Source organism: Microplitis demolitor, chromosome 3, assembly GCF_026212275.2.
Source record: "Microplitis demolitor isolate Queensland-Clemson2020A chromosome 3, iyMicDemo2.1a, whole genome shotgun sequence".
Classification (NCBI taxonomy): domain Eukaryota; kingdom Metazoa; phylum Arthropoda; class Insecta; order Hymenoptera; family Braconidae; genus Microplitis; species Microplitis demolitor.
Genome location: NC_068547.1, coordinates 19,733,396 through 19,746,419, shown reverse-complemented (window position 1 = coordinate 19,746,419; position 13,024 = coordinate 19,733,396). Strand labels below are relative to the sequence as shown.

Sequence of the window (13,024 nt, the reverse complement as noted above, 5' to 3'; positions counted from 1 at the left end):
TATTTATGAATAACTATTTAAATTTACTTGAATAAATATTTTTTTAACAATTGAGCTTTCACTCAATGAGAAAAAGCCAATTTTTGCATATCGTTAAAATAAAAAATAACAATAATGGGCTGATTATCTGCCATTTTTATTTGAAAAAATATTTTAAGTTATATAGAGATCAAAGTTGTTAATTTTTTATATTTTCTTAAAAAAATTAACAATTTTTATCATTATGGGAAACCTTTTTTCTTACTAAGTATTAAAACCAAATATTTATTCTTAAATATTATCATGTATTTTTCGGGTTAAATATGTAAATTTGTTACTGAAATTTAAAATATTTTGACAAGTGAGTGGAAAAAAAAAAAAAAAAAAAAATTGAGTATAAATTGAACATTAAGTTGAATCAGTGAACCAAATATTTTTGATCGAAACCATTGAAAAGCTGCACTAGAGCAAAATGTTGCGTGTTTCTATAATTTTGTGCTTCATTGCTGGAACTTTTGCTCAATCGTTGAGACCCGGTCCTTGTCGCAAAGTCAATGTGGATCCAATTGATTTTAATCGAGTATGTATTATTCCTTAAACCAAAATTATTTAAACAAATTAAACCATTCTTAATAAATATAATATGCTAAATGTTATTACACTAGATGTCGGGACTATGGTATGAGCACTTGACTAGCCTTGATCAATTCGACCCTCTACAAGTATGTCTTCAACAATTGTGGTCTCAACCCAACAATGGTGTTACAGATGTTCTTTTTACCAGTATTTTGACAACGTACGTCATCAGTCTCTATTCATTATTTATCATTAACGTCTTAATATATAAAATATTTCTTCATTTCATAAACTAGGACCAACCAAAACTTAACTGTTGAAGCGGAAGCTTATACAAATGAAGACAACGCTTTATTATATGATATTCATGTACCAATTTTGGGAGTTTTACGCAGAGAGCGCCAAATTCTTGAAACAGACTTTGAGAACTACTCAATATCTAGAAATTGTACAAATGTTGGATCTAATCAGTAAGTTTTTAATTACAAAATTTATTTTATTTTGTACTTCAATTCATTATTGTTTGAACCTTTTTAGCATTGAAAACATTGGGATATTTACACGAGAACAAAACCCACGTATAAATTACGCAAATATAGGACGGTATGTATTCGCTCGTTACGGTCTCAGAGCACCGGAAATGATAAAAATTGATCAACAATGCTGTCTTTAAATTTATTTTGTATTAGAATTCAATGACTATATTAAGCTCTTATTTGTGTAATTTCAAATTTTGGAAACGAATAAATAATATAAATTATGTATGAATAGTCTCCAAATTAACGTCGAGTTTATCCCTATAATTATTTATAGTTCATTGCTATATTTTGTATTGATTATTGTTAAATGCTTCAATTTTTGTTGTTTTATTTTGTTGGCCCGATAAATTTCCAGCTAACATGAAAAAAACAATTAAAATTAATAGTAAATTATAAATATTGATTCTTGTTATTCTTATTGAAAATTGTATTTTTTTTTTAAATTTAGATCACTTATAATAAGTCCTTGATCTAGAATTATATTTACACATATTTTTTCTTCAGATAAATATTTATATAATAAACAAACCCACAAAAATTTCTTGTTTATATTATATTATATTTTAACATCATTGTTATTGTAACTGGTGTCTCAGGGAGTAATAATGACAAGATAAAAAGACTGAATTTGGAGTACTGCGATCAGTTTTTGAACAAGCTGTTTTTTAAGAGTATTAAAAACGATTAAGTGCAGAAAAATGTTGGATAAATCTATTATTTTTTGTCTTCTTGCCGTTAGTTTTGGGCAGATACATAACTTTGGACGCTGTCCAACGCCCAGTAGAGGACGAGTTGATTTAGATCGAGTATATATACTTTCTTTTCATGAAATAGAAGAAACACATAAAATTTTTTCATATATTGTTAAATATATTTAATAGTATTCCGGCAAATGGTATGAATATCAACGAAGTCGTAATATTTGGGACAATGCTACCAAATGTATAAGAGCATACTGGGACAAACCGGAGAGAGGCATATCAAAAGTTCTAGCAACAAGTATCTCGCTTATGTAATAGTTCATTTTTACTCTATTTTCGATTATTGAATGATTAAATATCAATATGCATAATCATTAATAAAATAAGCATAAAAATGAAAAAAGGTTTTTGTTCAAACTCTTAAATTTCAGTAAAAATGGTGTTAATTCATCATTAGCCGCCGAAGCTGCCAATAATGATCATAACTTAGGTATGAATTATCATTCTCCTAATTTAGGCCCTCGGTATTATGAGTTTTGGATTCTTGACACAGACTATGATAATTACGCCATTTCGTGGAGTTGTGAAAACAATGAACTAACGAGGTATGCTTACGTAACAAAAAAACGTCAAAAAGATTGAATTTTTATTTTTAACCGTATGCTGAAATGACGAGTTCTGCTGATGAAATTCGTTTAAAATCAAAGAATTTAAAAAAAAAAGTGAAGTGCCTTTGTAGGCTAAATTTTCGTTGGCAGTACTATTTTTTTAAATGTAATTTTATGATATTTCATAGTTATTGTTTTGCAGAACGGACTATTCTTACATATTCACGAGAAACGATATACCTGCAGTAGATGTTGAACAAATAGCAAGAGAAGTTTTCGCACGGGAAGGCATCGAAATGCCTTACATGGCTACGATAGACCAACAAAATTGTCCTTAATTTCCAATTATCAATTTAAAAATTCATGCTGTTCTATTTTCAATGTAATTAGGCATAACATTATATAATTTAATTAAATTCATTGAAGTTTTCATATGATAATATATTATCAGTTGAGCAATTGATTCGGAGTTTTCAAAAATTATTATGATAACATGAGATATAACAGCGCACATGAATTTTAATTTTACAATAGGATAGTGTCTATATAAATTTTACAGTGAATAATATGTTATTTTAAAAGAATTTCATCAAATAAATCCATCAAAAATTTATATAAGTATGTGTAGTTATTAAATGAAAAAAAAAATTTTTTTTAATATTTTTACAAGTGAATAAAATATTTTTTACGGCAATACTAAAGTTATTACAAATATGTTATGATATAAAACATTTATAATTTATCATTTCCAATTTTCATGCCAGGAAATGTTTGTGATTGTTATTCGAAGAAATACAAATATTTTAACAACTGATTTTTTTGGTAAGAAAGAGTATATATATTCCAGTGAAATCAGTTAACAAGAATCAATTTGTCGAGATCATTAAAGTAATAATAATAATCAAAATGTTGCGTCTGACAATTATTTTCTGTTTGATTGTTGGAGCTTTTTCTCAATCATCATTTCGCGATAATAGTTGCCCTGTTGTAAATCTTCGGGGTCCATTCGATTTGAGTAGAGTATGTATTATTCTTAAAACTAGAATTGTTTTAAATATGAATTTTACTTCAAGGTAATGGTATTAAATTTATTTTTTTAGTGTCTGGGAGATTGGTATGTTCACCAACGTAGTTCCATTGATCGCCCTGTTAAGGAAAAATGTTTAAAAAAAACTTGGTTTGAATATGACGGGGACCTTTATGCTATTTTTAGCAGTACTTCAACAAAGTAATATAAAAATTTTTATTTATTATTTAAAACAATGAGTCAAAATCGCTAGTCACTTATTTACTCAGTATAATTCATTTTTTCATATAGTTAGTTCATTTTTTTATATTCTTTGTTTTTTTTAAGTATTGAAATATGGAAGTAAATAGTTAAACTAATTTATGTATAACAAAGTAAGATATAAAGGGCATTTTGGGATGGGAATGTGAAATAGTGATAAACTGTACTGCTTGAACTAATTAATAAATAAAATATATTCTTTGTTTTTATTTTTATTATTGTAATGAATTAATTCTTAATATAAAATAAAAGGTATACTTTTCATATGATATTTTAGGTTTATTTTATCGATATTTTTTATTTTAGAACCAACCATACATTAACAATTGAAGGAAAGGCGTATGTAAATAATGACAAAACAGTATCGCTAATTTATGAATTGCCAATTGTAGGAAATTACCTTAAAAGGTATTGGGTTCTTGATATAGATTATGACAGTTATGCAATTGTCTGGAGCTGTCTAAATGGGTAAGTATATTAACGAAAAATGTATAACAACTCAATTCTAAACTAATTATTGAATTAATATTTTTAGTATTGAAACTGTGTGGGTATTCTCACGAGAACAAATACCACGTCGTGATATCAATTATTTAACAAGAAGAGCAATGGCTAAATACAATCTCAGGTTGCCGTATTTGGTTACAATTGATAACCAAAATTGTTCTCAAAGTTGTTACCAATGAAAATTTGCTGTATTATAGCTTTGTTATAACTCATTTGACTTTAAAATGAATAAAAAACTTTTACGGCATCGAATTATTCGTTCAATTGTTATCATCTGCTCCTTCTTCTTCTCATACATTATTTACATTTTAGCTAATAACATTTGTTTAAAGTTACTATATCTTTTTTAACGGAAAATACAGTAAGAGAATATAAATATGCAAAATTTTGTTAAATTCAGTATAAGCTATTCTTTTATTTTAATGTTAGTCCGCATGAAAAAAGTAAATGTTAGATATATCAATATGAGAAAGACTGTATATGATCACAGATATTATTATCAATCATTTATTTAATTGGCCCTAGAGTCGAGACTCCTTATGGCCATCCGAATGCAAACCCCATATAAATTTGTAGTTAAGCCAAAAAGTAAAAAAAAAAAAAATGTATCAATGAATAAATTGTTATAGAAAATAAATATAATTTTTATTAACATAAAGTGAAAATTTATGAAAAAGTATCGGAAAAAAAATAAATAAAACGTGTTGATCTAAATTTTTCTCTGACTGATACTTCATCGAATTGTGAAACTGTCATGTCAAAATATTTAATATTTTTTCAGAATTTAGGGTTAAAGAAAAAAAACCTTTTTTATTTAATGTATAAATTTAGTTTTTTACATTGTTATAAACTGTGGTAATTTTTTTTTAATTAACTATTGAAAAATATAATTGCTTTAAGTATGACATTTTAACTTTTATTTATTCAAAACTTGAATTAAATATAATGAATAAATATTTCGCCATAAGTTACAGCTGGAGAAATATATGTCTTATTTTTAAAAATATGTTTTTTAATTGATTAAGATCGCATAATAAAATATGGATAATTAAATATTCAATATAATGATCTTATTTTAGTAATATGTTTGCATATCGTTGTATAAATTAAAGTTCTTGACAATCGATTTAAAAAAGTCGGATATATATATATATATATATATATATATATATATATATATATATGTCAGTGCAATTAGCTCACAACAATTAATATTCATAAAACTTTTAAGAAAAAACTATACGCACAATGTTGGGTATTTTGATTATTTCCTGCTTAATTGCTGGAAGTTTTTCTGAAACATTTCACCCAGGTCCTTGTCCCAATGTTCGTACTAAGCAACAAATTGATTTAAATAAAGTATGTTTTAATTTCTCAACTATAATTACTTAAAGTGTAATTATAATATTAAAAAAAATTTATATAATCAAAATTTTTTTTAAGATGAAAGGAACATGGTATAGTTACCAAAGATGTACCAATGACTGGGACAATTTGGAAAAATGCGGTAATGTTAATTGGAGTGAACCAAAAAACGGTGTATCATTAGTTCGTTACACGAGTGATTCAAAATTGTAAGTTTTTTTTTATTTCGTATTATTAACTTGCTATACATTACACAATCATTTTATCTAATTTTTATATTTTATAATCCAGGAGCAATAAAACCTCAGCATTGGATGCCGAAGTGTCTATGGCTGACGATAATTCACTATCTTACAATTTACATTTACCAATCATAGGAAAATTAGTTCAAAAGCACTGGTTTCTAGATATAGACTATAACAATTATGCAATTGTCATCAGCTGTGAAAATCGAGGAACTCAACAGTAATTCAATAATTACAATATTTATAATTATAATATTTTTAATCTAACTATTTATTTTTTTCAGTTACCTAAGAGTTTGGATATTCACACGAAAACCGGTACCGATTATAAATATGGAAGAAAAAACTCGAAGGGCTTTTCTTAGCTGCGGTTTGTTTCCACCAGAACTGGTTAAAATTGATCAACAAAGTTGTTCTTACAATTTTGATCAGCGCCGTGTATCTGACGGTGGGGATCAGCAATATTAATTAATATTATTCTTGTAATTCGGATGAAAATAATTTTTATTAAATTCATCTTATGTAAAATTAATGTATTTTTTATATTTCTTATTGTGTATGAAATTACAAAACTAAATAAATAATATTAATTATTTAAAAATATATTAAGGTTTTTTCAAATTTTTTTATTATGACCTCAAAATTTGGATATTTGATGAAAATCATATTGCTACAAGTCTTAATTAGATTATTAACGTTTTCTTTATGTTTTAATTTTAATTTTTAAGTAAAAAAAAATAAAACATTTAACCTCGATGGCATTGAAATTTTTATTTTTGAGCTCGCGGATAGTGGAAAGCTTATGGACAGGCTCGCAAGGTCAATCGTTTGTTTTTGTCAATCAGTTATTTTTAAAAATAATTTTTATTTAAGCTATCACTTGTTTTTTTTAATTTTTTCCTTATTGACTTTAATTTTGTTTCTTTAATAATTCAAATTTACCAGAATTTTTATCAATATATTTTGATCAAAAAAATTATCTGATTTCATAAAAATTACATATTTATTTAAGTATGTTGAATAAAAAATTGAAAAAAAAAAAATTGCTTTAATTGATCTCAGTAAGATAAAAATAAAATACTAAAATATATTAGTAATTATTCAAGATAAAATGTTCTGTCATTCTAAATACTTTTGTTCATAAGTGCTAGAATCTTTACTTCCATAGTTAATGATGACCGCCACACTATAGTCGTTTAAATAACAATAAAATATGCTTTAAAGCAGGAATATATATTTCCAAAATTCTCGTATTAAGTATAAAGGATTGGGCAGGATAAGGAACCTTAATGAACAATTTATACATCAATTGAGAAAAATATGGATAGTCCAAATTGGGAGCCCTGCTCAGACCATATCGATTACGTGCCGAGTACTCAATTTGTTTTTTGTTTTTAAAAGACAGATCATTTGTATTAAAGTACCTACTCCATAATTACAAAAATTTACAATATTAGATCGCAAATTAACTTAAAACCGAGCCTATGAAGTCTTTGTGTCGTTAAGACATTAGAGTATGGTGTTGGTTTCCGCGTATCGAACATTTCGCATCTATAGTTTTGCACGACTCATGATGCGAAGCATCAAAGTGTGCTTTACGATCGAAAAATTTCGTTATTTTTAAATAGCTCATTACAATACGTAAAACTTTTTGACCAGCCAATTTTAAATCACTAGATTCGACTCTGTTATGAATGACTTCGTAGTAATATTAATGATGAAAAAAATGTTTAAAAAGCATCGCCATCAAAGAGATTAATTATGTGAAGAAAAGAATAAGAAAAGTAAATTTGATGAATAATAAATTTAATTATGTGCTAATAGTCCAAAATTTAACATATAAGATATAAGTGTACAATAATTAGTGTACTTCTCGCCAAATACTCTACCGATTGAGCTATTCGGGCCTATGTCCATCGTATGGCAGCATTTAAATGATAATATTAAAGTGAGGATTAGTAGATTAGCGTTGCCACTGACAATTACTTCGCTATTAAATTTTAATAGTTCTGGCCAAATATTGAATTTTAAAATGTGTATTAAGGGTATCAGAACAATGATTGAAACACTACTTTATTTTAAAAATTTTTCGACCTTTGCCTTAATTTAAAACTTATTGTCTTTCGAAAGTTATTAAATTAAACATTAATTAATAAATATTACTGACACTTTTATTTTATCTTATATTTATATATTGTATAAAATTTAAAAACATGTTTTTACAAGTGAGTGAAAAATAGTAGTATATATACCAGTGAAATCAGTTAATCGGCATCATTACTTTGTAAGTACTGATTAAGTAATTAAAGCAACATGTTGAGAATTACACTTCTTTTCTGCTTGGTAGCTGGGTATCAGGCATCGTTACCTGGACCTTGCCCAAAAGTATCCGGAGAGTTAGAAGATTTAAATGCAGTACGTATTATTTTTAATAACCCACTCTTTAAAAATGAATTAGTCAAATAGTCACTATTTTTAATATTTCAAATTTGAGAAAACAAAATTCTCAAAATTGCGATTATAATTTTGGGTTATTTATTTTTCTAGGTTGCCGGAAGGTGGTATTTGCAGAAAATGAGCGACAATGTTATCGATAATACTATAGCATGTACTGAACTGTATTGGAATAAACCTAACAGCAATGGTGAATCATTACTTATCTACAATAGTTATTCAAAGAAGTAATTATAAAGCTTACATACTTATTAATAATTATAAACTATTTTTTATGAAATTACGAACTTATTTTATTTATATTCCATAATTTAGGGCCGACGTATACATAACCACTGTGTCTGATGCAACATCAAGTCCCGATGGTACAAATATCGTGTACCACTTCCCAGTTTCTGGACCTAGATACCAAAAACGTTACATTTTCGGTGACGATTTCAGCCGATATGCAATTCTGTGGACCTGTGAAAATAATGGAACTATGCAGTAAGTTTAATAATTTAATTTAAGCATTCATATTATTAACGAACTAATCCTTAAAATTAAACTTATTTAGTGATGAAAGCGCCTGGATCTATTCACGACAACCATATGCATCAGCTGAACATATAAACAGCTATTTACAATGGAAATTGGCCCGTCTTGGACTTGATCTATCGCTTCTCAAGAACGTCGATACCAGAAACTGTTGGTAAACTTTTATGAATACATAATGTTTGTTTTGCTAGTCTCAGACATGCCAATCTTTTATGTTTTCAAATAAACAAATTATAATAATTACTATGTATAGATATTTTTTTAATTACACCAATCCTTTTCCATACTTTATATATTTTTAATGTATTCTTTTTCTTCTACTAATTCTATTCTTTAAATTGAAGTTTTTTTTTTTTTTTTTTTTCATGGTGAATTATATTCTAAGACCTGTAAAAAAAATAATATATTTGTTTGATTGTATGAGAAATGATTCAAATATGTGCATAGTCGTAGTCATTGAGATATTGAGCAAAAATTTCGAGTTGAAGTCGAAGTGTCAAAATAATACTAATGCAATCTTATGGTTGACAATATAAAGTAAATTTTTAATTATAATTTTTATCAAAGTTCAACAACCCACGATATTGACAGACTTGTTAATGAGATTATTATCTTTATTATTAACATTAGCATTTTGCGATTTACTATTTAATTGTCTCGTTTGTATGCATATAGTTGAGTAATTTAATCGTGTGAACAAGTGAATAAACAATTTTTAGATGAATATATATACTAGTGAGACCAGCAAACAGGAATCAGTTGTTCGATAATATTTAAAAATGCTGGGTATTAAAATTTTATTCTGCTTGATTGCTATACCTCTATCTCAGGCAACGCAATGCAGCAAAACTTGCCCCAATATAACTGTGAAGCCAGTCGATTTTGAGAAAGTATGTATTATTTTTTTTATTAAAGTTTTTTTTATCACAATTTTAATTTTAACTGTAAGTAAATTCTATTCCTTTAGATGTCTGGGCCATGGTACGAATACCAACGTAGTAGTAATAATTATGATGGTTCAGATAAATGTCCTAAATTAGTATGGAGTAAACCTGTAAAATGTATTTCAAAACTTGTCTACAAGAGTGTTTCAAATTTGTAATTTCAAAATTTATATTAATCACTAACTATTTAACTCACAATATGATAATTGGAATTTATACATTGTTTATATATTATGTTGTAGAACCAACGTAACTTCAACAATGATTTCCCAAGTCGTCTCAAATAAACAAGGAACAGGTTTCACTTACCACTTGCCGATTTACGGAAATTTATTTAAAGAACATTTGATTATTGCAACAGATTATAAAAGTTATGCGGTAGTATATACCTGCGAAAAGCGTGGATCGAATATGTAAGTTTACCATTACAATACCAAAAATAAGTTTATTATGAAACTGATTATTTGATTGGATATTTTTAGTGTTGAATTAGGATGGGTATTTACACGGAAAATGTCACCACCGTGTGATATTGAAGATATAGTTCAAGAAGCATTCGATAACTACAATCTCAAAGTACCGGAAATGGTTACAAATGATCTGGAATCATGTTCTTGTGTTTTTTGCTCCTACAAATTTCCTGAAATGTTGTAAAACCATGTGTGTTACAAGCGTATAGATTGCTTATGGCGCTTCAATATTATTTGGCAAGTGTGTTAATATCAACTAAGCACAATCTTAGAGTGTACATTCTGCAAAAAACATATTTGAACTTTCTTTCAACTTGTGTAATTTTTGAAATGCATAAACAATACTTATTATTTGAATGATTATCTTAGTGTTTTAGCAGATTAACATAAATTGTATGGCCTAAAAAATAATAAAAATATGTGATTTAAAAATCAGAGTTTTATTTTAGTATAGGCATATTCATTTTCCCCATCAGCCAAAGGGTTAAAAAATCAAATCTACAAGATATTAATTGTCAAACTGTTCACGAAAACATCCAAATCGAGTCAATCATACTCGATTCCGAAATTTTCACACTTTATATTACTATAGTGATGAGAAAAAATTGCACAGAGCAACAATAAATATTTTTTTTTTTTAATATTATACAAGAATAATTAAATAACAGTGTTGTAATCTAATAGAGCCTTGACTTTTAGAGAGATAGAAAAAATTTCAAGCATTCATTACATTTGAAATTTTGAAGAAAATTTATATAACATATGAGCGTGTGAGAAAATCTCATAGCGAAAGTGCTCGAGGGTTAATAAGATAATTTTAAGTTATGATAACTTTAAATTTTATGATTTTATATTTTTAAATTTTGATTTTAAATTTTATAATGACACCGTTAAATTTTTTTTTTTTTGCATAAATTGGAAATCAAACAAAGCACAGCTTTGTAAAGAAGTGAATCACGTGACGTTTACTTTTGATATTTATCTACTTACAAGAGACATATTTTTCTTTTTTATTTTTAAAAATTGATTTTTAATTTATGACGATCGAAATTTTATTCATCAAAACTATTACAATTATAGCTTTTACTCAGAAATATTCAAGAAAAATTATGAAATAATATATAAATACATATGTGTAAACTCCACGGTGAAATTTTTGTATGGTAACAGAAATATGACGTATCATTAAACAAATAAAAATTCAGAGATAATTGATCATGAAATTTGAGTATATATACCAGTGGAATCAGCGAACAAAAGTCAATTGTCTGAAAACATTGAACAAGCAAAGAAATTCAAAATGTTGAGTATTTTAATTTTTTTTTGCTTAATTGTCGTGCCTTTTTCTCAGGCTACAAATTGCTGTTCTCGTTCAAATTTATCTGTAGCACCAGTTGATTTTACTAAAGTATGTATTATTTCAAAGACTAAAATTATTTAAATTATGATTTTAATTGTAAAAAACCTTTACTTCATCAGCAATCCGGAAGGTGGTTCTTATACCAACGTAGCCTTAATAATTTTAAAGATTCAATAGATGAATGTAATCAAATAACGTGGGGTAAACCTGTAAACGGTGTTTCAACGGTTGTATCTACAAGTATTTCAAAATTGTATTTTAAATTTTCGCTGTTTACTTTTTATAATTTATTTTTAAATCATTATTTTAAATTTGTTTTACTGATTTTTCATAACATAGAGTCAATGAGACCTTAAAATCTGTTGCACAAGTATCATCTAATCAAGGAACAAGTTTCACTTACTATTCACCGGTTTTTGGAGAAGTACCTGCAAAATACATTACTCTTGAGACAGATTATAATAATTATTCAATAGCAATAATCTGCGAAAAACGTAAATCTAAATGGTAAATTTACAACATACATATTCATTATTGTTTTATAATAATTTAATTACTCAATGAATTTTTGTTTTTTAGTATCATAAAGGCCTACGTGTTTACAAGAGAGCGAACACCGTCTTGTAATATTCGGGACATAACAAAACGTTCATTTTCTAAGTACAATCTCACACTCCCGAAAATGCATACTTATGATCTGAAAAATTGTCCATAAACTCTTTTTTCATATGATTTCGCGGTTTAAAATTACCGTATACCTTAACTATAAAAATTAAGAAATAAATATACAACATTATTCATGTATTATTATTTTCCTAAATATAAAAATCTATTATAAATTGTAAGACGATTCTCCTTCACTTATTAGTACCTTTACCATAAGCTAATTCATTCTGAAATATATAAAATTACAATATTCATACTCTGTAAAAAATTTTTTTTTAAACGTAGATTGAATCCAGAAAATAATTTATTTCAACATTTAACCTCAGGATCAGAGTGAAAGAATTAAAATTGAATTAACATCTCTCTATTTGAAAAAAAAACTCCTTTTTCACTCCATATGCAGAAGATTATTTTCAAAAAATCCGGAACTGAATTTCGAAGTGGATTCGAATTGAAATAAAATCCGTATTTACTCTGAATTATTTATAGTATATTAAGCAATGCCTGATTAAACAACTGTATTCATCCAAATTAAAAATTTTAATTCTGTTATATTCTGTCGAATTCTGCAAAACAGAATTCAACGGAATTAAAAATTTCAAATTCGTTTTAACTTGGACAAATTCTGGTTTTCCTGCCGAATTAGACAAAATTCATTTTTAAGTTAGGTACCGAATTAACATAATTTATATGAATTAAATAGAATTAAAAATTTAATTCTGTTTGATTCGATCGAATTCAGTTGTTTAATCAGGGATAAGACCGCACATTTTGTTAGTAATATT

The 13,024-nt window shown here is 26.6% G+C and overlaps 6 protein-coding genes across 6 annotated transcripts; all 6 read left to right on the top strand.

The window, feature by feature from the left end:
* The first annotated feature begins 387 nt into the window (after positions 1-387).
* Positions 388-1,291, top strand: LOC103574546 (uncharacterized). The gene is made up of 4 exons (XM_008554013.1): positions 388-559; positions 645-775; positions 852-1,025; positions 1,093-1,291. The coding sequence occupies exons 1-4, from the start codon at positions 452-454 to the stop codon at positions 1,226-1,228; spliced, it is 549 nt and encodes a 182-aa protein (XP_008552235.1). The 5' UTR covers positions 388-451; the 3' UTR covers positions 1,229-1,291.
* Positions 1,292-3,293: 2,002 nt separating this feature from the next.
* Positions 3,294-4,377, top strand: LOC103574588 (apolipoprotein D). Its single transcript, XM_008554064.1, has 4 exons — positions 3,294-3,423; positions 3,504-3,631; positions 3,998-4,159; positions 4,227-4,377. The coding sequence occupies exons 1-4, from the start codon at positions 3,310-3,312 to the stop codon at positions 4,375-4,377; spliced, it is 555 nt and encodes a 184-aa protein (XP_008552286.1). The 5' UTR covers positions 3,294-3,309.
* Positions 4,378-5,395: 1,018 nt separating this feature from the next.
* LOC103574548 (apolipoprotein D-like) lies at positions 5,396-6,397 on the top strand. Its single transcript, XM_008554016.2, has 4 exons — positions 5,396-5,557; positions 5,642-5,772; positions 5,855-6,028; positions 6,093-6,397. Exons 1-4 carry the CDS (start codon positions 5,447-5,449, stop codon positions 6,274-6,276), a joined length of 600 nt encoding a protein of 199 aa, XP_008552238.1. The 5' UTR covers positions 5,396-5,446; the 3' UTR covers positions 6,277-6,397.
* A 1,719-nt stretch (positions 6,398-8,116) lies between these two features.
* LOC103574589 (uncharacterized) lies at positions 8,117-8,957 on the top strand. The gene is made up of 4 exons (XM_008554065.1): positions 8,117-8,223; positions 8,356-8,489; positions 8,578-8,748; positions 8,819-8,957. The coding sequence occupies exons 1-4, from the start codon at positions 8,122-8,124 to the stop codon at positions 8,955-8,957; spliced, it is 546 nt and encodes a 181-aa protein (XP_008552287.1). The 5' UTR covers positions 8,117-8,121.
* Positions 8,958-9,541: 584 nt separating this feature from the next.
* Positions 9,542-10,645, top strand: LOC103574549 (apolipoprotein D). The gene is made up of 4 exons (XM_008554017.2): positions 9,542-9,689; positions 9,767-9,897; positions 9,986-10,156; positions 10,226-10,645. Exons 1-4 carry the CDS (start codon positions 9,579-9,581, stop codon positions 10,395-10,397), a joined length of 585 nt encoding a protein of 194 aa, XP_008552239.1. The 5' UTR covers positions 9,542-9,578; the 3' UTR covers positions 10,398-10,645.
* Positions 10,646-11,349: 704 nt separating this feature from the next.
* On the top strand, positions 11,350-12,401 carry LOC103574550 (uncharacterized). The gene is made up of 4 exons (XM_008554018.3): positions 11,350-11,621; positions 11,693-11,826; positions 11,913-12,080; positions 12,153-12,401. The coding sequence occupies exons 1-4, from the start codon at positions 11,514-11,516 to the stop codon at positions 12,286-12,288; spliced, it is 546 nt and encodes a 181-aa protein (XP_008552240.1). The 5' UTR covers positions 11,350-11,513; the 3' UTR covers positions 12,289-12,401.
* Positions 12,402-13,024: the final 623 nt, after the last annotated feature.

What these genes read in the sequence shown, in the direction of transcription:
- LOC103574588 (XM_008554064.1), top strand. Translation starts at nt 3,310, where the DNA reads ATGTTGCGTCTGACAATTATTTTCTGTTTGATTGTTGGAGCTTTTTCT. An exon ending in TTTAGCAGTACTTCAACAAA is followed by an intron (nt 3,632 to 3,997) that starts GTAATATAAAAA and finishes TTTTTATTTTAG; the next exon opens with AACCAACCATACATTAACAA. An exon ending in GTCTGGAGCTGTCTAAATGG is followed by an intron (nt 4,160 to 4,226) that starts GTAAGTATATTA and finishes TAATATTTTTAG; the next exon opens with TATTGAAACTGTGTGGGTAT.
- LOC103574548 (XM_008554016.2), top strand. Translation starts at nt 5,447, where the DNA reads ATGTTGGGTATTTTGATTATTTCCTGCTTAATTGCTGGAAGTTTTTCT. An exon ending in AACAAATTGATTTAAATAAA is followed by an intron (nt 5,558 to 5,641) that starts GTATGTTTTAAT and finishes ATTTTTTTTAAG; the next exon opens with ATGAAAGGAACATGGTATAG. An exon ending in GAAAATCGAGGAACTCAACA is followed by an intron (nt 6,029 to 6,092) that starts GTAATTCAATAA and finishes TATTTTTTTCAG; the next exon opens with TTACCTAAGAGTTTGGATAT.
- LOC103574549 (XM_008554017.2), top strand. Translation starts at nt 9,579, where the DNA reads ATGCTGGGTATTAAAATTTTATTCTGCTTGATTGCTATACCTCTATCT. An exon ending in AGCCAGTCGATTTTGAGAAA is followed by an intron (nt 9,690 to 9,766) that starts GTATGTATTATT and finishes CTATTCCTTTAG; the next exon opens with ATGTCTGGGCCATGGTACGA. An exon ending in GAAAAGCGTGGATCGAATAT is followed by an intron (nt 10,157 to 10,225) that starts GTAAGTTTACCA and finishes GGATATTTTTAG; the next exon opens with TGTTGAATTAGGATGGGTAT.
- LOC103574546 (XM_008554013.1), top strand. Translation starts at nt 452, where the DNA reads ATGTTGCGTGTTTCTATAATTTTGTGCTTCATTGCTGGAACTTTTGCT. An exon ending in ATCCAATTGATTTTAATCGA is followed by an intron (nt 560 to 644) that starts GTATGTATTATT and finishes TTATTACACTAG; the next exon opens with ATGTCGGGACTATGGTATGA. An exon ending in ACAAATGTTGGATCTAATCA is followed by an intron (nt 1,026 to 1,092) that starts GTAAGTTTTTAA and finishes GAACCTTTTTAG; the next exon opens with CATTGAAAACATTGGGATAT.
- LOC103574550 (XM_008554018.3), top strand. Translation starts at nt 11,514, where the DNA reads ATGTTGAGTATTTTAATTTTTTTTTGCTTAATTGTCGTGCCTTTTTCT. An exon ending in CACCAGTTGATTTTACTAAA is followed by an intron (nt 11,622 to 11,692) that starts GTATGTATTATT and finishes TTACTTCATCAG; the next exon opens with CAATCCGGAAGGTGGTTCTT. An exon ending in TCTACAAGTATTTCAAAATT is followed by an intron (nt 11,827 to 11,912) that starts GTATTTTAAATT and finishes TTCATAACATAG; the next exon opens with AGTCAATGAGACCTTAAAAT.
- LOC103574589 (XM_008554065.1), top strand. Translation starts at nt 8,122, where the DNA reads ATGTTGAGAATTACACTTCTTTTCTGCTTGGTAGCTGGGTATCAGGCA. An exon ending in TACAATAGTTATTCAAAGAA is followed by an intron (nt 8,490 to 8,577) that starts GTAATTATAAAG and finishes TCCATAATTTAG; the next exon opens with GGCCGACGTATACATAACCA. An exon ending in GAAAATAATGGAACTATGCA is followed by an intron (nt 8,749 to 8,818) that starts GTAAGTTTAATA and finishes AAACTTATTTAG; the next exon opens with TGATGAAAGCGCCTGGATCT.